Below are 24,879 nucleotides of genomic sequence, written 5' to 3'. Positions count from 1 at the left end.
CAAAAGCTTTCTGGAGATTAAGTAACTAGCTCTTTGTTAAGCTAACACCCTTAGCGCCCCCCTTTGCGCCCCACCCCCTTACGCAATCTCCAGAAGATCTACCACCAATGACTTATTGTTTCTTCTGTGCCTCATAGAGCAAACCTTTGATTTACGCGCTTTATAAACTATTTATTTATAACTGATTGATTGGTTTAATAACATAAAAATTGAAATAAATCAAATGAATAGGCAGTGGACACTATTGGTAATTGTCAAAGACCAGCCTTCACAGTTGGTGTATCTCAACAAAATAACAAACCTGTGAAAATTTGAGCTCAATCGGTCATTGAACTTGCGAGATAATAATGAAAGAAAAAAACACCCATGTCACACGAAGTTGTGTGCGTTTAGATGGTTGATTTCGAGACCTCAAGTTCTACATCCGAGGCCTCGAAATCAAATTCGTGGAAAATTACTTCTTTCTCGAAAACTATGGCACTTCAGAGGGAGCCGTTTCTCAAAATGTTTTATACCATCAACTTCTCCCCATTACTCTTCACCAAGAAAGGTTTTATGCTAATAATTATTTTGAGTAATTACCAATCGTGTCCACTGCCTTTAACAAGCCCTGGAGTAACTGACCAGTAAACGCAACTTCTTTCTTCGTTATCTTGTTAACCAAGGTATTCAACATCCATGATTATTTTATTCACTGCTTTCCGATACTTATTCATTTCTAAGAAAATATGTAACACTTATTTCATATAAGTACAATCTTAGGGAATTAATCTTAGCACTTTCTCCACATCATAAATTAAAATTAATAATAAATTATTTGGAGTTTCAAATAATAATAAATAATAGCCAATTCTAATTTATTTTTTCCATGTTCATAAAACTAATATGCAGCGGGACAAGGTGAACATTTTGATCGTCTTTGCAAAAATTAGCATCATCAATATATTCAAATTTAAAAAGTCTTTGTCACATCTCTTGTTTGTAGTAACCATTATCAGAAATTCACTTGCCACAATCACAGGGCCTAATTTTCTGACATTATTTCAAAACGTACCAAACTGCAGGCATGTAACTGTATTTAATCAAAGAAAAAGAGGAAAGTTCAAGGCCCACCAAGACTTTGAACCTCTTTTTTCAATGAAAAGAGAAACTAAAACTAGTAATTCATTGGCCTTGCTGAAAAGTTGCATGCCTCTGCTGCGAAAACAAACCAAACCATCAAAATAGATCAAACACAAAAGGCCAACAAAATAAAAAACTTATGATTGGGGTAACTCAACCGATCTTAAATTGCGGCTGAAATTTATGTGTTTTAAAATTAATTTGCGAGGGAGAAACTTTGATAAAAATACAGCATGAGCACTAAAAAGATTCCAGATTTGAACGTGACAACCGTGCAAAATAATTTTGTCTGAAGTATAAGTACATTTTAAAAATATGTTTATCTAAATTTTCTGGTCAAATCTGTCAAAAATAGGGATATAATCTTTAAAAGAAATTATGGTAAGATACATGTAGGTGGGTTTAATCTTACGATGCTAGCTCGGTAGATAATTATTGTTAAAAAACACATACAGACAAAATAAATAAAACAACTGCAAGAACACCAAAAAAAACAACAACAACAACCTGACAACATCAAAACAACTAACAAAACTCAAGGTCTACATTGGGGGTTAAAGTATCCAGTTTTCTTCCGTTTCCCTTCAAAAACAATTGAGCCTTTTGGAATTCTAATTAGCAAACAAACATAAAAATGGACGGATAATCAAGTTACTTAGTAGAAGTGCCTGTGTTCAAGAAATTTCAAATTTTGTTTACACTTTTTGAAGCGTTTCTCACACAAATCATTCTCAAAATTGCAAACAAGAAAATGGACGGATAAAGAGTTGGTTATTTATATCAGTGGTAGTAGCGTTTTGGCGATGTTGACGAAAATCTGGAACGGTTACGACCACGTAGGAAAAGTAATCCAAATTTGGAGTACCCAATCTGAGAAACTCTTCATACAGAAAATGTTCTCAGATTAAATCGTTTGTGAAATTCCCCCCCTCTAAAACCACATCCCCTTAAAACGGATTTGTTAAAATGTTATATGGTAATTGGTCTTTGAAGTAGCTATCAAAGGTTTACCCTCACTTTATAATTGATCATGGAGCAAATACCAAAATAAATTACCCCTTTAAAGCCACTTGACACCTTGCGAGAGAATAATGGAAGAAAAAACACCCTGGTCGCACAAGTTGTGTGCTTTCAGATGCTTGAATTCGAGACCTCAGCTAAGGTCTCAAACTCAATTCAAATATTTTAGTTAGAAACAACTTCTGTCTCAAAAACTACATTACTTCAGAGGGAGCCGTTTCTCATGATGTTTTGGCAACAGCTCTCCATTGCTCGTTATAAGTAAGTTTATATGCTAACAGTTATTTTCAGTGATTACCAATAGTGTCCAGTGCCTTTAAACCTGGGTACAATTTCATAAAGCTGATGAGCTCAAATTCTGCTTAGCAAACTCCTTTGGTTTGTCTTGTTGCTCTGAAAGATCTGAAATACTACTAACGGAATGAAGTTGCTCCTGATCATGGTTTCTTTGGTTAAACGATAAGTGGTGGTGTTCTCTCTCTGCTAATGCTTTCATACTATTATCTGAGTTTCCTATTAATGCTTTCTCAAGACTAAGAATAGTTTGCGTTTTATCGATTGGCAAGGAGAGATTTTGTTTAGTCGTTTCATGGCTCTCATGATTCCTTTGAGGAATTTGTACGTTAGTTCTTAAAGCTGATGCTAACCCCTTCTTTGTTTTCTTTATCGTGATTCCAACAGGTGACTCTAAGCATTGCTCCTGGGTAACAAGATTCTCAGTGACAGGTGACCCTTCTTCATCGGGAGGTAGAGTTTCATTTCCAGACTCCGCTATCAAAGAATCCAGGTTCTCAGCACCGTATAGCATTGAAAGACTTAGGGAAGCGTCTCTGTTGTGAATTCGTATCAAATGAGCCTTCAGGTTGCTACCGTCTGCAAAAGCCTTCCCGCACTCTCGACAGACGTATGGTCTTTCCTTTGTGTGGGTCCGTTCATGGGCTCTTAAGGTGCTCCCCTGCTTGAAAGCTTTCGGGCAAGCCTTGCACTTGAATGGCTTCTCATTCGTGTGGATAAGTTCATGACTCTTAAGGTTTCCTCTGGCTGAGAAGGCCTTGCCACAGACTTTACAAACGTGAGCTCTCTCTTTGGTGTGTGTCCTGATGTGTGCCTTCAAGGTGCTGCTCTGAGTGAAGGCACGGGTGCAGAACTTACAGATGTAAGGCTTCTTGTTCAGGTGGATTCTTTCATGAACGCAGAGGGTGCTTCGCTGGGTGAAGCCTCTACCGCAGTGCTTGCAGACGTAGAGAGTGTCTGTCGAGTGGGTTCCTAGATGAGCTTTCAGGTGGCTGCTCTGAGTGAAGGCCTTCCCGCACTCCTTGCAGATGTAAGGTCGCTCGTTGGTGTGAGTACGTTCATGGCTGATGAGATTCCCGCTAGAGGCGAAGGGTTTACTGCAATGTCTGCAGATGTAGGGCTTCTCGTTGGTGTGGAGTCGCTCGTGTTTCTTCAAGCTACTCAGGTTAATGAAGGTTTTCCCACATTCTCCGCAAACATTCGGGTTGTCCTGGTTGTGGATACGCTCATGCCGACGGAGATTGGCGACATCTGCGAATGCCCGATCGCACTTCCTGCATATATGTGGCTTCATGTTTGTGTGGATGATCTTATGTCTGTTGAGATGGCTACCCTGGCGAAAGCGCTTCCCGCAAAACTCGCAGCCGTACGGTTTATCATTGATGTGGATTCTCTCATGGCTTATCAGTGTCCCGCTTGCGGCGAATGCTTTCCCGCAGTGTTTGCAGACGAATGGCTTCTGTTTGGTGTGGAGCCTCATGTGGGTTTTTAAGTAAGCAGTAGCTGCGAAGGACTTGTCACAAACCTCGCAGGTGTAGACTTTCCCGTCTGTGTGTAGCTTGGTGTGTTTCTTCAAGCTGCTTGAATTTTGGAAGAGCTTTTCGCAGTGTTGGCATTGGAAGCTTTTCTCGATGTTGTGAATCTGTTGATGCTTCTCTAGGTCATCTTCTGTTAAGAAGGCCCTTGTGCACTGGTTGCAGACGAGAATCGGTTTCACAGGCTGCTCTGTTACTTGATTTAACAAACCTCCAGGCCCTGCAAACTGATCCTGATTCGTCATTTCGGTTGAGGGTTTCTGGCCTTTTTTGAGCTCTTCCTTATCAACAAGCGATATTTTATCTGAATATTCTTCTGGAAGTTCGTCTACTTGGTCTGGGTCAACTGTCTGTTTGGCATCATGAACATTCTGTTCTTTGGCTATGGGTGATTTTGAACCCACCACTCCAGCGTCCGGAGAGTCTGATGATCCGAGAGACTGAGCTGAGTTGGTCTGATCTAAGGAAGGATCTAGGGGCACGCTGGAAGGATCCTGAGGCACGCTGACCTGCATCTCAAGATTGATTCCATGTCGGTACTTCAGATGCCTGACAAGGAAAACAACACTGCTGAAGACGTAGGAGCAGAAAGGGCACGGTTGGTGGTCACCGTCTGTGAAGTAAACAAAAAACATCAAGATATTATGTTCACCGTTTCACTTTACGCTCTTAAATGGTCTAAGTTTTTCCTAACAGCTGCAAAAAAACAACTCTGCTGAAGACCCATTTGTTTCGTCGTTTATTTTGGGCCATCTTATATATTAATTGATCTGTGTTGGACACATCCTAGTGCTTTGCAACCTCTTTGTTTCATAATGCGCCTTATAAATGCTGTTTATTATTATTACTATTTAAAAAAACTGCTGAAGACCCACTTGTTTCGGCGACAATGATTTTTGTTTTGGGCCATCTTTTTTTTTGATTCTTTGATCACAGAACCAACACATCTCACTGGAAAAAGGTGCTCTATAAATGCCAGCTTATTACTAAGCGTAACTATAAATATAAATCTGAACAGTAAACTTGCGGTACAACCACAAGTAAAATCTCTTTTGAAGGAGTGGTGGCTCTGAAAAGAGCCGGTTTGGTCTCGAAAAGTTTACTCTGCTCGTCTCCTGCTCGTCTCCATTTTCCTGAAGACAAGCAGAGTATACTGTTCAAAAGAGATTTATTCATGGTTGTACCCGCAAGTTACTATTCATATTTATATTTATAACTCTTGTTCTCCACACCATGCAAAGCTTCAAACACCTTTCAGCTTATTAATTTTTATTATTCACCTGCCCGGGCCGGCGATAAAAGAATTTCAGAACAAACCTGCGACTTCGGTTGCCTTCTGCAGCTGACTAGTGATCCGTTGATTGATGTCTTCAATCCCACGGAGGTCTAAGGCTGCTTGGATGGATTCCATGACCCCATCTGATGGCTGACCCTCCTCTATCTGATACTCAGCTGACATGCCATTGAGGTTTGGTGCACTTGAATTATCAGGGAGGACAGATTCAAACAATGACGAGTCTGTTGAAGAAAAAGCATATAATAAAAAAAGGCCGATCAGCATTCTCCCTAAACATAGGACGAACAGTGTAAATGGAAAGATGCCTGGAAAATGAGTTTTGTTCCGACCCCCAGGGGTCTAAGAGAACTCTGTGGTTTTTAACAGGTTAATTGATGGAATTACGATTCCGAAAAGTTCTAAAAGTCATATTTTTTACCATTGTTGAGTTCTGTTCTCTGAGGGGCTTTTGCAGTGCTCAGACTTTCTCCTGGTCGGTACTGGACAGGACGACTGCTCTTACGTCGGTGCTTCTGGAGTGCGATCCCAGACACCGTTGAAGACAGCAACTGAGGGATGGCAATATCTATAAGAAAACGATTTCAAAACAAAACTTTTTTATCACATGAGTAAGACACTGAACATTTTCTAATAAGTTAAACGGGAAGGTAGACGTTTGATTTATCACTCTTATAGCAATCGCACAACACCGGTAAACAGTATTGTCGAAAGGCCCACACTTCATGTATAACAACATATAAAAGAACAAACCTGTGAAAATTTAGGCTCAATTGGTCATCGGAGTCGGGAGAGCATAAAGGGAAAACCCAACCTTGTTTCCGCACGTTTTGCCGTCTCATGACATGTGTTTAAAATAAATCCATTATTCAAAAAGTGAAGCATTTCATGGAATAGTATTTCAAAGGAATTTCACTGTTACCTGCTGTAAACCCTGTAAGTTATTTGTACATCTGTGAACTCTTAATTTTTCTTCTGTTCAGAGCGTGTCCAATGGCTTTAAAATTAATGGCAATACAAACTTATTGGTTAGAAACAGCAGCTTTCAACAGTATAAAGCATTTTGAGAAACATTTCACTCCAAAGTAATGTGGCTATGAAGAATCCGTCACACCCCAGAATGTGAATCTGGCAAATGTTGCCGTCAGCTACATTTCTTAGATTGTGTTTCAGAGATTATTCTTCCGTCATGGACATAATTGCTGCGGATTTTTTGTCATATCTCAATTGGAGATCACCTCAATTGGCAGTGTCATGGCCGAGCGGTTAAGAGCACCGCATTCAAGCACTGGTGTTTGATCAGCAGTGTGTGGGTTCGGATCCCAGTCGTGACACTTGCTACATAAAATTGGGGAGGCAGTGCTTTCTGCTCTACCGGCCAGGCTTCGAACTGATGATACCCAAGCCTACATTCGTATGGACTGTAAAGGGGGGTAAACCTGTTTCAGCCTTAGGAGTAGGTGGCAATGGCCTCTGGAAAAAATAATTGTAGCCCGCACCTTAGAGTGGCCTTCAGGCCTTGTGTGTCAGGCGACTTGCATAAAAAAAAATTTAAAAATCTCTTGAAATGAATTTTTTACAATTAGTTTTTTTAACTACATTTAGGCCTATATCTGATGAGAACATTCAGATGGTTCCAAAAACCACCTTGCTTTGAAGGTCACAAGTGTCAGAAACGCCAAAACTTGAGTCCAGTGCGCTTTCTTTCTAAAGCTATTTATTTATTTCAATAATTTACCCAGGGTGAACCAAATCTGCAGTAAAAATAACTGGTTTAGGCATACATGTACATTGTTAATTAACACAATATTATTAAAAAGTTAACAGACATAATCACATCAAAAACTAACAATAATAAATAAATAAATGAAGCGTAAACATGTAGGGGTATATGTTATGGGACAACTAAGTAAAAACAATATAAAAAAAAGAAGAGTAAAATAATTACTAGCCATTTTGTTTTCCGTATTTTATATTTTGTTTAATGCTTGTAAATGTTGTATTATAGTATTACTTCATGTATTATCATTATTCCATTTGCTTGTAAAACGTACTTCTTATTCACTCCCAATTGTTTTGTTTATTTGTTTGGATTTGGAAATAAAGTGAATTGAAATAAAGGAACACGTTGCCTTGGATCGGATGAGTTGGTCTATAAAAAGCGTTTTGTAATCATTTGTCATAAAATGCATATGGTTAGAAAGATGTTTTAAAAGTAGAATACAATGATCCACACATATTTGCCTCGAAATTGCGGTGTTTTCCCTTAACTTTGTGAACTAACACGGTCGGCCATTTATGGGAGTCTCATAAATGGTCGATTGTGTTTGTCGATGAGGTAAGAGGAAAACCCCGCACGTTCGAGTGATACTTGTGTGGATCATTATATTCTACTTTTAAAATATCTTTGTAATCATATGCATTTTATAACAATTGGTTACAAACGCTTTTCAAAGACCAACTCGACCGATCCAAGGCAACGTGTTCCTTTAAATTGAATAAAGAATGCAAGAAACAAACCTGGATCTAACAGCATGTCGTAATGCTCTTGAACATTCTCAGGCCCAGTCTTCTCGTAATCAGCGATTACAGACAACTGTTCAGCTGTGAAGCTCTCAGAGTTGTTGTCGGTTGCCATGGTGACTAGCAGAACTATTTTTGTGGATTATAACTTCCCATTATTTCCGTTACCTGCCAAAAAACAAGATGAAAAATGCATTTAAAGACAATTAAAAAATTTTTTTTTTTTAATTGTTATTACTCGCCTTTGTTTTGATAAGAAAGGCCCCATTAAAATGATAACATTTTTAATGATAGCTGTGCCAGGTTTTTTCCCCAGAAAAATTGGAAACTGCAAATAAGTCATGGAATATAAAACTATAATAAATAACATACCACAGAAACAGTAATCATTTTCCAATTATTAAAATTTCTAATCTCTACATAAATTGAGCTGCAAAAATAGTGAGTGGTACTTGTTGGTATAGTGTCTAGTTTTCTGAGCGCGGGTACATAACTAGTTGCGATAACATAACCCTCCTGCCGACGGGAGCAGGAGGGTTATTGCAGCTACAACTAGTACATAACATTGGTCGATTTTTACACTAACACTGCACCACTGCTGCAAATCATCATCATTCGGCATAGACTTGCGTCCGTGGCCGCCTCGTCCTCAGGTTGTAATGGTGGCGCACTCCCGGGCTCCTGGAGTTGCCGCCATCACCTAGTGTCTTTCAATCGCTGCTTGTCTCAGTTCTTTGACAGTTCTCAGTTGCTGCAAATGGCCCAATTGAATACAAGTTCTACTCGAACACAGGTGACTGAGAGTTGACATTGCTTTCACACCTTGTCTTTGGACACCCCCCCCCCTGATAAAATTTCCGTATCATAATGATTATGATAATTCAGCCACCACTTTGTCATATGTCTTGAGTTTTTGTCTGCACCTGCTAGTTTGCAACCAATGTCTGAATGTGCGAGTATACTCCAGAGGAGGTTTCTGCACAGTGTAGGAACATGGTAGGAAGATGATGATATTGCGTCATCCATAAATAATGAGACATTCTTTTGGGGTGAAATGAATGAAAAAGTGGTGGCACGATATGGAAATCTTTCCACATGTTCATACATTAAAGTTGTTAATACTACTAGTAGTCTACGTACGGTACTAGGCCCTACAATGTATGTTTTACTTTTAGTAATGCTCACTCATCAACAGACTGATGGACGGCAGGGCGACCTAGTCGGTCACACGGAGTCGGTCACACACTCAGTCCCACATACACAGCATAGTGAAAAAAAGACAAACGGACGGACCGAAGATTCTGTCGTAATTTCGCCCATATTCAACCAAGGAAACGACTACATATTTCCCTTATAAGCTGAGCACACAAAAGCCATTCCTGCATTTCCCCTGCATTGTTTGTAAACCTACCTTGGTCGCTCCATTTGGTGAATTATTGGAGATTCTTGTGTCTTCTTTTTGTCTAGACAAACAGACGGGAAGCATTTTGTTGACTGTCTGGCTGGCTTTTGGGCTGTGAATAGCGCCCTCTATTGCCTAATTTTAGATAGTCCGCAAGAAATCAGCAGCTTGCAGGGGGCGGGGGCGGAGGCGTGGGCGGGGGGGTGGGGGATTTGCTTATGGCTCCGCTTTTAAAGGAACACGTTGCCTTGGATCGGTCGAGTTTGTCTTTGAAAAGCGTAAAAGTAGAAAACAATGATCCACACAAATATGCCTCGAAATTGCGTGGTTTTCTTTTTACCTCGTCGACTTAAGCCCGGTTCATACTTCATGCGAAGCAAATTTGACGTGAATTTGACGTCACAACCCTCCTTTCGCACCGATATTCGCAAGTGAGTTGAGCAAAGTTGAACTGCTGCGAATTATTCGTTGCGAATGTGTGACGTCAACTTTCGTATCGCATTCGCATAGTTGCAGTGAAACAAAAACACAGTTCAGAATTTGTATCAAATTAGGGTACGCCTCTGAATTGATAAATCAGTTTCTACATAGCGATCAATTTGATGATCATTTCATTTTCTAATATTAGTCATTGAAAAAGTAATTGAAAAAGTAATTCCACAATTATCAAACTAGGTACAGCAACAACAAAAATATCATGGAGTAATACACACAAACACACAAAAAAAAACAAGTAGAAGTATTTCTTCTATCAATCATCAAAGAAGTTTTTGAGAAAAACAATCAGTACTGGGCATGAATTTCCATGAATTCAGTGGAATCGCACCACACTTGCCGAACTGGGCTTATTTCATAGACCTGATAAGCATAAAAATTAGCTAAACTACAACAGATGCTTTACTAGACTAAGATTACCAGCCAAAGGGCCACATAACATATACGTTGTGTGACTGGTATTCTGCGTTTTGTTGCTTAGCAGCAATGGTTTAAGCATTAATTTATGTGGTTGAAGCAGCTCTATGAACTTGGTCCCAGGATAGTGTCTATGGTAAAAAAGACAGCAAAAAGTGAAGACACAACATTCAGCAATTCTTTGTTATTGTTATTTTATTGCAAATCTATAGTCGACATGCACAGTGAAAATATTCACACAGTTGATGGAAAAATGTACATTATATTATACAATCAAATTAAAATAAGGAACTGAAATCATTACAAGAGGGACTTTATTATAAAAACAAAACTAACTAGAATAGATTCCACAAGATTCTTTGCTTAGATAAAATAATACATTTGAGTATAAACAACTAATATTAATTACAACAGCAGTATGGATAGTAAACTGAATTCTGTTTAGCGACACTTCGAAATGCTAAGTAACTTAAGCATACATAACACTATACATAGAAGGTAAAACTACAAAATTCAGCAGATCTAACATAACAGTTTTCACCTATGTTTTGTAAAAAGTCCTGTGGTTGCTAGGGTAAAGGTTAAGTAAGGGTTAAGAACATACACTACGGTTGTCTGAACAAGGGTTGCGAAACATAGGCATGTGTCGAAAGGAGTGTAACTAGTTAATTGCATTCTTGCTGCAGAAGTTGCCCAATTTGGGTTCACCCGTACTGTAGCTAAATCCCCATAAAATAAACCCAACAGAAGTTGTAGTAATTGCCCAGATTTGGGCAAACCGCACTACACATGTAAGCAAAAGGTGTGCCACTAATTGCAGCACAACTTTTATAGCCATAATATTGGTTTTATATTTTAAACCAAAATCCTTGGAAAGTAATTCTCCAATTACAACTGTAGGTAAAGTATCTCACATATAAATCTCTGGTATTGAATATCAGAGCAAATGTGGTAATAGGTACGCAACAAAATACAAACAGACACAAACAAAACGAAACCAAAACAGACAATACAAAAACAAACACCCCAAAACCCAAACAAACACCCCGACAAACAAACAAACAAACACACACAATGTTTACACAACTACATAAACTATTGACACCGTTCAAATACCAACTACAAGGTACACTTTGTACCTCCATGGTATAACATAATTCCAAAAAAGATTCACTTAAAAAAAAAAATGCTACAGTGAGATTTTATTACCAAACAAATGTAGTCTGACAAAAACAATTATCCTATTAAAAGTTAGAAAAAAAAGAAGAACTTTCACTTTCATTACAAACTCTAATTATAATGAACGTTTTCTTTTCCTGTAATAAACATAGGGGTGACACCCTGTGAGAAACTTTCAGTGCAATATTCAGCAGATAGTAAGAAAGCACACGGAGGACTAACACAAGTTTAGGAACCCTTTCACCCCCCCCCCCCCTCCAATAAGGCAATAGAACAGGTAATAGACCTTTTCCCATGAAATATGTAAATGGTGCAAACACTTTGGCTCAAATCATGTTTAATAAAGATACCCATTTGACCCCAAAAAGGAATATAAAGAAAACAGATTTTTTAAAAAGAGAGCGAGCAGAATAATTTAATCTAGCTACATAAATAAAATACTAAAAATTTAATAAAACAATTACTAATAGCTGCTAAGCTAGACCTTTCCCGGCACAATCAGGCAGTACTAGGATAGTTTAGTTAGATAATACTGATAGCTGTAAAGATACTAAAAAATAAACAATATAATGTGAGGAACAAGTAAAGAATTTATGTTTCATAGATGGAAACTGCATTAGGGATAAGAATCTTCATTTGGGTTTGACCCAAAACCTTGCAAAGATCGGTTGAATCCCACCCGAGTTATGTCTGTGATTTTATTCATAGAGCTTTGAGTATACCGATTATACACTGCTAACACACGTCAGTGTAAGGGTAAAACCAAAATTAGTGTGGAAATTATGTCTTGTTTCAGAAATATTGGAGCATTGGTAATGTACACTGTAGTTGAGGGAAACATGGTTTTACCACTCCACTTTAAAGACATTTGACACTTTTGGTAATTGTCAAAGACCAGTCTTCTCACTTGATGTATCTCAACATATGCACAAAATAACAAACCTGTGAAAATTTGAGCTCAATCGGACGTCGAAGTTGCGGGATAATAATAAATGAAAAAACACCCTTGTCACACGTAGTTGTGTACGTTCAGATGCTTGATTTGGAGACCTCAAATTCTAAATCTGAGGTCTTGGAATCAAATTCGTGGAAAGCTACTTCACTTCAGAGGGAGCCGATTCTCACAATGTTTTATACTATCGACAGCTCTCCGTTACGCTTTACCAAGTAAGGTTTAATATTAAGAAATGTTTTGAGTAATTACCAATAGCGCCCACTGCCGTTAAAAAAGAAGCTTAATTTTCTATTATAGAACTGTTTGTCTGGTTATTTACCCAGTTTAATTGCTAAAACCAAACAGGTTATAACTACCCAGTTTAATGACATAATTATGCCTAATCAACTACAACACAAAACACTAAAACAAACAATTGAACGATCATCCTGAACCATGTAGTCTAGTTAGGATCAACTCCAACACAAAGTAGAATTTTTACCTCAACAAAAAATGAAAGACTTAAACAGAAATTACTTGTTAGATGTGTTTTGCCTTCAACTTAAAACTTGGACCAAGCTGGAGCTTACATGAAAAGAAAAAACACTGGACGTATCAATTACTACACGGTTGAGTATAATTAAACTAATTAGCATAATACACAAAAAACATAAACTGATGGTAAATAGTGTAGATTACTCAGCTCAGCCTTGTCAACAAAATAATGCCCTTTGATTTTCTTCTTCTTTTTTAGGAGGTAAACAACAACTGCTATTCTTAGCAGGCAGCCATGTCATAAGAAAAAAAACAAGTCAAGTTTGCAGCTGACTCTTAATTGTAATTTTTTTTTTTTTCCCTTCATTTTTTAAAACTTTGTTACTAATATACATAATTAGAAGTTTAGGAATGGCATTATTTAGATATGAACAATTAGACTATGGTACATAAAAAAAGTGCATCTGTACTTTTTACCTAAAAAAAGTCCAACTAAACATTAGGAAAAAGGAGGCTCTGTTCAGAAAAAAATTCACTTTGGGAAATTTTGTTTGGTGTATGAAACAAATTGAACATTGAATCTATTAACGTTCTATAAGGATAAAACAAAAACATTATCGTTTCAATAGTCACTTCTTACGGGGTCAGATTCTTTTGGCATGCAAGTGTAATGGCACTGGACAAAGGCTTTAGGCCTGAAGTTTTTTAAAATTAGAGTGAGAAATGACTTCTTTGTCAAAAACTATGTTACTTCAAGACATTGGAACACAATTGGTAATTGTCTAAGACCAGTCTTCTCACTTGGTGTATCTCACCATATGCATAAAATAACAAACCTGTAAAAATTTGAGCTCGCTTGGTTATCAAAGTTGCGAGATAATAATGAAAGAAAAAACACCCTTGTCATCACACGAAGTTGTGTGCTTTCAGATGCTTGATTTCGAGACGTCAAATTCTAAACTCAAAATCAAATTCGAGGAAAATTACTTCTTTCTCGAAAACTATGTCACTTCGGTGGGAGTCGTTTCACAATGTTTTATACTGTCAACCTCTCCCCATTACTCGTTACCAAGTAAGGTTTTTTATGCTAATAATTATTTTGAGTAATTACCAATAGTGTTCACTGCCTTTCAGAGGGAACCGTTACTCACAATGTTTAATACTATCGACAGCTCTCCGTTGCTTGTTACCAAGTAAGTTTTTATGCTAACAATTATTTTGAGTAATTGCCAATGGTGTCCACTGCCTTTAAGAACCCTTTCAATCTCTTGGCCCCCCCCCCCCCACAGTATGACCTCAATCTGGACACCTCTCCTACAAACCCTTCCGTACATTTCAAAACTCAAGCAAAAAGATTCAAGTATTGACATTTGAAATACCTTGGGAAAAAAAGTTGTAAACAAAATTAATAGTCTGATGGTTTTAACCCTAGCAGAGTCTTTTTCAAAGGCTAGAAAAAAGAAGTCATGAGATGTAAACAAGATTCAAAATTAAACATGATTTTTTTTGTACATTGCGAACAAATTTGGAATAAGAAAAAAATAACACTTAATATGACCTTACCTATAAAAAAAAATTAACCAAAAACCTCTCACATTTCACTTTGTGAACATCAAGTTTTTTAAACTCGAAGATGACAAATCATTGACCCATCTAAAGGAACAGTACAGAATTGGTTTTGCTAACAAAACAGTTGCTGGCAGTGTAAGCACTTTAAAGACACTGGACACCATTGGTAATTGTCAAAGACTAGGCTTCACAGTTGGTGTATCTCAACATATGCATCAAATAACAAACCTGTGAAAATTTGAGCTCAATCGGTCGTTGAAATTGCGAGATAATAATGAAAGAAAAAAACACCCTTGTCACACAAAGTTGTGTGCTTTAAGATGCTTGATATCGAGACCTCAAATTCTAAATCTGAGGTCTCGAAATCAAATTCGTGGAAAATTACTTCTTTCTCGTAAGCTTATACTCCAGAGGGAGCCGTTTCTCAGAATGTTTTATACTACCAACCACTCCCCATTACTCGTAATCAAGTATGGTTTTATGATAATAGTTATTTTGAGTAATTACCAATAGCGTCCACTGCCTTTAATGATTCCACCATTTGCATAAACTGACAAACCTGAAGTTTGAGATCGAACGGCCATCTGGGTCATGAGAAAATAGTGAAAAACCGATTACCGTACACAGTCATGACATCGTTTAATTTTCCTGTTTTTTTATTACACTCACCGAACGATAGGCTCCAAACAGGAAATTTAGTTTTATTTATTTCTCAACAAATATGACATTTCAGACAGAAAAATTCCAAGGGATGTTTTCTACTATCATAATCGTTAGACTGTGTAAGTTTTCAGTAAATCTGTGATCTTTGAGAAGTTTTTTCTTACCAATTCTGTAATGTTCCTTTAAGAGAAGAACCGAATCCATACAAGTTTCTTTAGAATACAAACTGGAATACAATGCCCATCATGCTTTTAACTTTCTCCGCTCCATGTACTCCAAAGGAAGAACAACAACCAATAACGAAAATGTACACACAACTCTTGTATACACAAACTCAAAAATTAACCTTATAAAAAATATCTCTGTTATATATATAATAATATAGACATTTATGTCAAAAAAGTTCAACTAAGACGGAGAATTCCGGTAGCCCCCCTCAGTTACCGGCACATACCTGCTTTACTACCGTTTGAGAAGCGTATGGTGCGTTGCTGGGGTGGATGGTCCACGAGGCGATTGGACGCCTTCAGGAGGACGAGGGCAGAGCCCAGGCAGGCCTGGACAGGGGCGACTGCGCCACCGGGGAGGGAGATGATTGTCGTGCAGACAGCTGCCATGTCGTCCTCTGTGGGCTCCGTGGCGATTGAACCGGTACGGAAGCGCTCCTGCAGATAAAAGGAGAGAATAGGTTAAAGGAACGTCTCAAATGTCAGGCACATTCTAAGCGCAAAGGAATAATTACGTTATAGGGTACAACATTGCAAGAATAGATTTATTAGTTTGAACCTGAATTCTCACTGATAAAAGTACATTCTGGTATTCCAAGCTCAGACAAGTTCAAAATGCCAAAACCCTGAACAAACTAATCAATTAAAACTTTCCACTGATTTTTCACTGAAGGGTAGAAAACCAGAATTTGTGAAATCAGACTAAAGTAGGAAGAATACTGTGCCTGAGCAAATCTGGTCAAAGAAAAAAACTTACTTTGTTACCAGCTGACGTAGGACGAGAAGCTTGATGTGGGTCGACCCAGCCTTTCTTCAGTCGGCTATGTCTCCGGGACGACGGAGGGGGCGCATACGGAGCTAGAGGCGCCCTGTCGATGAACAGCAGCACCTGTCCGATCGGTCGGCTCGCCCGGTGCTCCAGCTCCAGGGCTCGCCGTTGCCGATCGTTCCTAGCCTCGAGGCCGACCTTAACCTTCCAGCCGACGACGAGAATCGCCAGGAAGAGAAAGAAGCAAGACAGGAAGACGGAGAAGAAGACAAAGAGGTCGATGTGCGGCTGGTCCTGGCGGAAGTACATGATTCCGTTTGTGGCGTTCGCCTTGGCACCACCATCGCTCTCTCGGCTCAACAGCACGATGTAGAACTTGCGCGACTTGAGGCTGTGCGTCTCTTCAGGGAGGGTGACCACGAGGCGGTTCTGGAGGTTGCGGATGATTGTCACAAAGTAAGTCTCGGAGATCTTGACAAAGGTGTTGATGGGTGTGCCAGCGGTGTACTCCAAGAGCTGGTTGTAGATGGGCGGCTCGACGGAGGCAGTCTAGAGATGGGGGTCGGATTGGGAGAGAGGAGGTTTAGGATTATAACATATGAATATTATTCATCAATGATTATTCTTCCTCTGACATGTCTGAAGAAGGTCCGGCTTGGATCGAAAGTTATCCTATTCATAACATTATTCATCATATAATATCTTTTGAAACATAGAAGTTGTTGGGTCAAGGGACAAACGTTTCCCTGCCACTAACTTATATTCCTCTTAAAAACACGCCTTAAAAAGATTCAGCCTTTTGATTGGTTTGGAGCACGACATATCATAAATCTTAATTTTACGAGACTGCCGCGTGACCGCTCCATGCAATACATGTAGCAATGTACTTTATCTTCCAATACGCGCTAATCCACCAATCAGAAGCTCAAACTACTAGGGGGATAAAAACATATCTGCTACGACCTCTGTTTTATATCCTACTTCCTCTGTTTTTATTACACAGTGCGTACTGTGAAATGTCATTTTGTCACGCTCTGTATACGGACAGTGCAAAAATTACATTCTAAACTTTGTGCGTGTGAAATAACGCTCTGAAATTTTGAATTTTGCGCGTTGCAAGTGAGACTGGAAGATAGATTTGTTATCACACGCGCGCTTCGGCCTCGTTGCATATGGGACGCAGACGCGCTATATTTTTTCGTATTCCACTCGCGCTTGTGTGATAACTTATAATATCCAGTTCCATGCTCATCCTCAATGAACCCAAGTCTCAACACTCCTGAGGTGACAGGTTTTTGTCTTCAGCTGCGCCACACATCTGAAACTCTCCACTTAATCTTAGATCATGTCTTTGTACCACAACATTCAAATCTCTTCTCAAAACTTATCTTATGTCACAAGTTTTCAAGGTTTAATTTTGTTGTGTCTGTTTTCTTTCATTTTGTTTTTTGGTTTTATTGTGTCTTGAACACCCAACAGGGCGGATATGTGCGCATTGCAAGTCTTAAGTCTTTATTATTATTATTACAGAGGTTACGCAAGCGTGCGGATACAGATACAGGTACGGATATGATAACAGTATCCATTCACGTCCTCCGGGTGTTGGATTTTGTTTCGCAAACTAAAGGTATGTTTCACTTGAATGCGCTCGCATTCATCATGAGTGTTTCTGTGACAAACATGACCCGTAGAGACCCCATGTTTTACACTGCATTTTCTCATCGTTTTGCTGGCAAAATACGTTAGTTGCGGATACGCGTCACATGAACACACAGTGTCAACGTATCAGTATTCGTATCTGTATCCGTATGCTTGCGAAACCTCTCTACTATTACATGTACTAAGGCAAGATACAACTACACCACCCTAAACATACCTGTCCGCTTGATGGAGTGAGTTCAGTATGCCGCTGATGTCTCCGCAGGGTGCCGTCTGAGCCCCTCTTGGACCGGTACGCCTCCTCAAACAGGTCCGCCCCATCCAGCTCCACCATGTGACGACCTGACGTCTGGTTCGTCATAATCTTGAAGAACTCTGAGCTGTACGTGATGTAGACGTCGAGGGCGCCAGACGTGATGTCGATGGTCAGCCGGATGTCTAGGTTGGTGAACTTGGGCTGAACGACGAAGAAGGACGCTCTGCCGTTGTAGAGGGGGCTGGAGTCTAATGGACAATCTAAAAAAAAAATAAGTAAAATTTATGAAACTGATTCTGATTTCTGCAATCAAAATAAACAAATGAAAGTGTACAAAGGAAAAAGATATACATGGATATAACATGTGTGAGTTGCTTGTTAAAAGGATAGGGGAGATGTTTGTAAATTTGCATCGAGGTAGAGAATATTAATTTTGGTTTTTACCCCCACACCAATGTGTTAGCACTGTATACTCAGTACTTTCCCCGAGTTCTGTGAAAAAAATATCACAGGCATGCTACTCGGGTGGGATTCGAACCTACGACCTTTACAAATCTAGAGCAGCGCTTACCAACTAGACAACCGAGGTTGCCCGGCAGCTAGAGGCAGTTTGAATCCTATGTTTTGGCAGCGGGTACCACAACGATATACATGTAAGAGGTTAAATTTGCATCGGGGATAGAGAATATTAATTTTTGTTTTTACCCTTACACCGATGTGTGTTAGCACATCGCACATGATGAAAGGATGTTTTTGTTTGCCTCTTTGTTTAATGGAGCTTTCCCACTAAGAGCGGTTTGCACTCGAAATAACCTACGGCTAAGGCTATGACTGTTGCTAAGAGTGTTGCTAAGGAAGCCTTATACATCAACACACAATGGCACAGCGATCTAGCCGTAGCGAAGCCTTAGCCGCCAAATCTTCAGGCTAAACTTGTTGGTCTGAGTCTCTAACCTACTGCTATGGCTATGACTGTTGCTAAGAGTGTTGCTAAGGATGCCTTATACATCAACACACAATGGCACAGCGATCTAGCCGTAGCCCAAGCCGTAGCCACCAAATCTTCAGGCTAAACTTACTGGTCTGAGTCTCTAACGTCCGGCTACGGCTATGACTGTTGCTAAGAGTGTTGCTAAGGATGTCTGATACATCAACACACAATGGCACAGCGATCTAGCCATAGCCGAAGCCTTAGCAACCAAATCTTCAGGCTAAACTTATTGGTCCGAGTCTCTAACCTCCGGCTACGGCTATGACTGTTGCTAGGAGTGTTGCTAAGGATGTCTGATACATCAACACACAATGGCACAGCGATCTAGCCGTAGCCGAAGCCTTAGCAACCAAATCTTCAGGCTAAACTTACTGGTTTGAGTCTCCGGGTCAAAGCACGTATCCTGATCAACATGCATCTGACGATAGCACTGGTGACCGTCTGTCGGAGTACCGATGAAGAGCTCTTCGCAGGCGGAACACTGTTGAATGATGGAAAAAAAAAAAATCATCAAAAGTTTCATATTGGGTGAGACGTTGACTTCACCAACCACCGGCTCCTTTGAGAACCATCACTTCTCCAAAAAATAGATTTTCACATGGTGTTTCAGCAAACCTCACCATGTAATACTTCTACCATGCAAAGTTTCAAATCCAGGTTTATTTTTTGCCTACATACCTGGTGCTGCCAGCAAGGTTTAGGGTATTGCTCCGTTGGGCACGAGGGTGTGTCCGTGTTGTTCTTGCACTGGCAGTCCTCACCGGTCACTTTGTCACATCTGTCCCAATGACCGTTACATTGACACCTGCAAAGCGAGGCCAGCGACATGTTTAAATGGGGTCACAGTGCCAAAATATTAAAGGACAAGGAGCCTCTCTCAAAACTCAAACTTCACTGAGGCCAACTTTATGTATTTTTATATTTCAGAGACCAAAGAGTGTTTCACTAGGGTCATTAGAGTCACAGTGAACCTGTGAGTTGAATTCAAAGTTTTTACCCCAAAACATCGAGTTGCTAACCATCTGGTTCTTTTTAAGATTTACACATGGTGTAACTGCAAAACCTCACCTAATTATACTCACACCATGCAAAGTTTTATAAGGGGTGGCGTTCACAATTATCAACATTTATCACAATTATCAAAGGCAGTGGACATTATTGGTAATTACTCAACATAATTATCAGCATAAAACCTCACTTGGTCACGAGTAATGGGGAGAGGTTGATAGTATAAAACATTGTGAGAAACGGCTCCCTCTGAAGTGACGTAGTTTTCGAGAAAGAAGTAATTTTCCAAGAATTTGATTTCGAGACCTCAAGTTTAGAATTTGAGGTCTCGAAATCAAGCATCTGAAAACACAAAACGTCGTGTGACAAGGGTGTTTTTTATTTCATTCATATCTCGCAACTTCGATGACCAATTGAGCTCAAATTTTCACAGGTTTGTTATTTTATGCATATGTTGAGATACACCAAGTGAGAAGACTGGTCTTTGACAATTACCAATCGTGTCCACTGGCTTTAAAAGTATCTCTATGTTAGAATAATGTTGTCATTGTGACGCACTGAATGAGTATGGGCAGAAACGGCATTCAATTTGACTCAGCTTTAGTAGCCCTTAGTTTTATTACAATCTGTGTAAACGGTGAATCTGTTGGGTGAAGACACACAAAAGACGTCAGTATCGGTCTTTGGCCCAAACCAGAATGATCTTGAACGGGAAGCAGCCTGCAGTGAGCTCTAGCCATGCAAATTAAAGCAAATGACTACGTAATACAAAAATAATGGGGGGGTTCGCATCGCACCTGTGACAATATTAAAAATGTTTAGTGAATGGCCGTGTAGTCATCGTCTATCCTCTCTACATGAAAAACTGAACTTACGGTTGACAGACGTCTTCATTTTTGAAGTAACCGTCAATGCACGTCTCGCACATGTTACCCGCGCTGAAGTTCCGGCAGTTTACACAAATGGCGTCTTGGACTGCACCAATAGGGAAGAAGCTTTCCAGCTAAGATATAAGAACAAACAAAACTAAACGTAAAAAATTTGTCTGCGTAAGAGCGACCACAACAAGGAGTTTTTAAAAGGGAATTTTCAATTGCTAAGCTATTTTTTAGTATGCGAAGGTAACTCCAAACAAAAACTCATGTAAACTGAAATATTTTGTCTGCATAAGAATAGCACAACATAGAGTTTTTAAGAAGTAATTTCAAGTGTTCAACTTTTTTTGAGTGTGTAAATGTAATTTTAATCAAAATCACATGTGAAGAACTGAATTAATTTTTCTGCAGAAGATCCACACAACATGAAGTTAGAAGTATTTTTGATGTGTACAGACATAGTTTTAGTCTGGTACTCAAACACAATTTTAGTCTGGTACTCACATTGTCCAGGTCTAGCGACAGACCGGCATCCCTGGACAGGTTGTAATTCTCCTCTGTGATGCAAATTTCACTGTTGCCATGGCAATATGTTGAACACGGCATGCACGTTCCGCCGTCGGCGGGATCCCCAATGAAGAACGGGAGACACTTCTCGCAGTTTGGACCCTAGGCAATAAAGAAGAGGAAATAGTTTTTAGAAAACGCATTTGATAGATGTTAAATTTGCAAGTGTCAAGACTTGGACCTGAACCCACACTCCGATGACCAAACCACCAGAACTTGAATTCAATGCTATAAACACTCGGTCATGACACCCTACACATTGTGTCTTGCCCGAGTAGTTTTGGGCACCAGACTGAAGTCAGCTCGCTGTGAAATAATCCATGCCCGATCCAGGGCAGAGGGTACTCCCCTGTCTCCCTGTCTTTTGGACACCCTATTGTAGGTCAACAATTTGGACACCCAGTTTCCGAATTTTCAGCAAATTTAGGCGCTCGTTGACCAATTTCTGGTTAAAACCTTACTCTAGGGCTAGTCAGAAATGAGAATCCGCTCAAAGCCTGGGGCCGATTTCACAAAGCAATAAAGTTCATCCCAAGACAATTTGTCAGTATTTACCATCGTGGTTTGTATTGTGATACATGTATATCATACTTACGAGGCAGTGGACACTATTGGTAATTACTCAAAATAATAACCTTTTTTGGTTCAGAATAATGGGTAGAGGTTAGTAGTATAAAACATTGTGAAATAAGACTCCCTCTGAAGTAATATAGTTTTCGAGAAAGAATAAATTTTCCACGAATTTGATTTGAAATCAAGCATCTGAAAGCACACAACTTCGTGCTGACAAGGGTGTTTTTTTCTTTCATTATTATCTCGCAACTTCGATGAACGATTAAGCTCAAATGTTCACAGGTTTGTTATTTTATGCATATATGTTGAGATACACCAACTGTGAAGGCCAGTCTTTGACACTTACCAGTAGTGTCCAGTATCTTTAATAAGCAAGTATGCTTGATGTGCAGTTAATCTAAACTCTTTGTCATCTTTCTTACCTGTGTATTATTCATGCACTTGAGGCAGTCTGACTTGCTGTCCACTCCGGCGCACGTGCTATGGCCATTGCATTCACACTCCACACTACAGTCCTTGTCGACATAGCCGAAGTCACACTGACATAGATCTGGTTTGATACAGGATCCCCTGACGCAAGGAGGGATGCAGACTGGCAGACACTTGGCCTCCTCACTGTGATGGGGGGGGGGGGAGGGGGTAAGGATCAAAGAGAGTAGTGGTGTTTTAGGTAGATCATTAGATCCTAATTTTTTTTTATAAACCATGTAACTTCCACAACTTTATTGTGGAAGTTTTGTGGATGAGCGGTTACGAGCACCGAATTCAATCTGTCGTGTTTCTGATCAGCAGAGGATCAGCAGAGTGTGGGTTCGAATCCCAAGCCGTGACACTTGTGTCCTTAAGCAAGACACTTAACCAATGCTTTGTCCTTCGGATGGGACGTTAACGCGTTGGTCCCATGTTGGTCCTCATGTTAAAGAACCCAGTGCACTTTTCGAAAAGAGGAGGGGTTCGCCACTCCGCCGAATGCAAAGCGAATTTTAATGTTACGATATTACTAATTCCCAACGAACAATTTGCAACAGGTGATTTGTGCTAAACTTCTGCCAAACATTCGCTGCGAAAACAGCAACGTGATGTCAAAATTCGCTTCACGTTTGCAGGAAGTATGAACCAGGCGTAACTCACAGGGCCAGACAGCCACTTCAAGGTGAGGGCTACACATAACTGATTTGGACTATCGAACGTAGGGACACGTTGATCCTGGGGTTGCCTGAAACAGGGTAACCCACTTCACAGTCTGTAAGGATGCTATTAATGGTTTATCTATTCAACTATATTTAAAGCCATTGGACCCTTTCGGTAAACAGTGTTGTCCAAGGCCCACACTTTGTGTACCACAACTTCTACATCAAATAGGAAACCTGTGAAAATTTAGGCTCAATCGGTCATCGGAGTCGGGAGAAAACAACGGAAAAACCCACCCTTGTTTTCGCGCGTTTCGCCGTGTCATGACATGTGTTTAAAATAAATCCGTAATTCTCGTTAACGAGAATTTATATTGTTTTGCTGTTTCTCAAAAAGTAAAGCATTTCATGGAATAATATTTCAAGAGAAGTCTTTCACCGTTGCCTTCTATAAACCCTGTAAGTTATTTTTTTTTTCTGAACCGAAAGGGTCCAATGGCTTTAAAAAAAAAGATACTGGTAGTAAAAAAAAACTGAATGGCGTACTTAAATATACAATTTGTCAGTTAATACAATAAAAAGATAGTAGGCAAGTTTTAAAATGTGCCCCTTTTCTTCATATCAAAAGTCGAAAAAAATCAGACGGTGCAAGCTCCTTTAAGCACCAGATTTAATGTTAAGGTTGAGTTAAGGCCGAGTCACACTGCAGCGATAACGAAAACAATAACGATCACGAGGCAAAGAGAACGCATTCTATTGTTGAATCAGCGTGTGCGTATTTATCGTGGAGCAATTCAACCAATAGAATGTGTTCTCTTTGCGTCGTGATCGTTAGCGTTTCTGTATCGCTGCAGTGTGACTCCGCCTTTAACCAATGATTATCTCTTGCTTACTCTTCTTGAAAGTAGCCGGGTTTACAGTTGCACTCGAATGATGTCAGTGTGTCGTTGCAATCCTCATTCTCGCGGCAGTCATGGTGACCATTCAAGCATTCATTCTCTGGTGGGCAAGCAATGAACGACCACACTGGTGGCTTCCTTGATGCCATAATGGCTGCCGTAACGGACTCTGTGGACAGGGGGAAAATGACAACAGGATTTGAAACATTTAAAACCTTTCGAAACCATTCATTTCATCATCTCGAAACGCCCAGACATAGCGCTCCAAACACAACATGAACTTCGGTGGTTGAGCAATGAAAGACCACATGCAACTTCCAGATTGATGTGCCGCACTCTACCAGCTCAGCTATCTAGTCCTGATGTTGGCGGTTTCCCTATTTGCAGACACGATATTTGATCTTTTGAAAAAAGAAGGCAATTTCTTTTTTAGAGCTGACCTACTTGTTCATATAGTGTGGGGTTTTTTTCTTCAGAATATTTAATCACAGTTTTTCTTAATTTTTCCCAAGGGCAAAAAAAATCAGAAATCAGACTAAAATAGGAAAAATTATGTATCACGCCTGAATTTAAGACTTAGTCCAAACAACAGGAGAGAACAAAAAGAGTAGAAAATTGGAATAAACAAATTCAAAATATCCCCACCCTCCCCCGCCCAAATTAAACCCAAAACATTTTAATCCGCCTAAAACATTATAATTACCTTCCAGAGGGACGTTGTGCACGCTGATGTTCTGGGCGGTACACACACCCCCCGTTGGCTCATATAGCCCTCCTTCCATGCACACGCCCGTTCCATTACCCTCTCCAAAGCGCACCACCCACAGCCCGGCTTCTCAAGGCAATGGGTACACTGGGTATTGAGGTAGCATGGGGTGGGGCAGCTGTTACTACTGGTGTGGGAGAGGGGACCGCATGACCCAGTGGCGCAGGCTAAAGGCTGATAGGTTGGGGAGATACACTGCAGGAAATGGGAAAGAGGA

General features: G+C 39.8%; 2 protein-coding genes across 2 annotated transcripts in view; both read right to left on the bottom strand.

Moving 5' to 3' along the window:
* Positions 1–681: 681 nt before the first annotated feature.
* Positions 682–9,288, bottom strand: LOC139951315 (uncharacterized). Its single transcript, XM_071950141.1, has 5 exons — positions 9,200–9,288; positions 7,786–7,956; positions 5,687–5,833; positions 5,289–5,489; positions 682–4,584 (listed from the first exon to the last, which is right to left on the bottom strand). Exons 2-5 carry the CDS (start codon positions 7,901–7,903, stop codon positions 2,477–2,479), a joined length of 2,574 nt encoding a protein of 857 aa, XP_071806242.1. The 5' UTR covers positions 7,904–7,956; positions 9,200–9,288; the 3' UTR covers positions 682–2,476.
* A 1,031-nt stretch (positions 9,289–10,319) lies between these two features.
* The window catches only part of LOC139951280 (multiple epidermal growth factor-like domains protein 8), a 55,095-nt gene continuing 40,535 nt past the window's right edge, over positions 10,320–24,879 (bottom strand). Inside the window, 11 exon segments of the mRNA XM_071950084.1 lie at positions 10,320–15,607; positions 15,927–16,487; positions 17,815–18,113; positions 19,217–19,325; positions 19,523–19,649; positions 20,728–20,855; positions 21,232–21,396; positions 22,290–22,482; positions 23,891–24,065; positions 24,600–24,707; positions 24,710–24,857. Coding sequence (XP_071806185.1) covers positions 15,383–15,607; positions 15,927–16,487; positions 17,815–18,113; positions 19,217–19,325; positions 19,523–19,649; positions 20,728–20,855; positions 21,232–21,396; positions 22,290–22,482; positions 23,891–24,065; positions 24,600–24,707; positions 24,710–24,857 — 2,238 coding nt within the window. The 3' untranslated portion in view covers positions 10,320–15,382.

The sequence above is a fragment of the Asterias amurensis genome, chromosome 19, assembly GCF_032118995.1.
Source record: "Asterias amurensis chromosome 19, ASM3211899v1".
In the NCBI taxonomy this organism is placed as follows: domain Eukaryota; kingdom Metazoa; phylum Echinodermata; class Asteroidea; order Forcipulatida; family Asteriidae; genus Asterias; species Asterias amurensis.
Note: the sequence above shows the minus strand (reverse complement) of the source record. Positions and strands in the feature narration are given on the sequence as shown.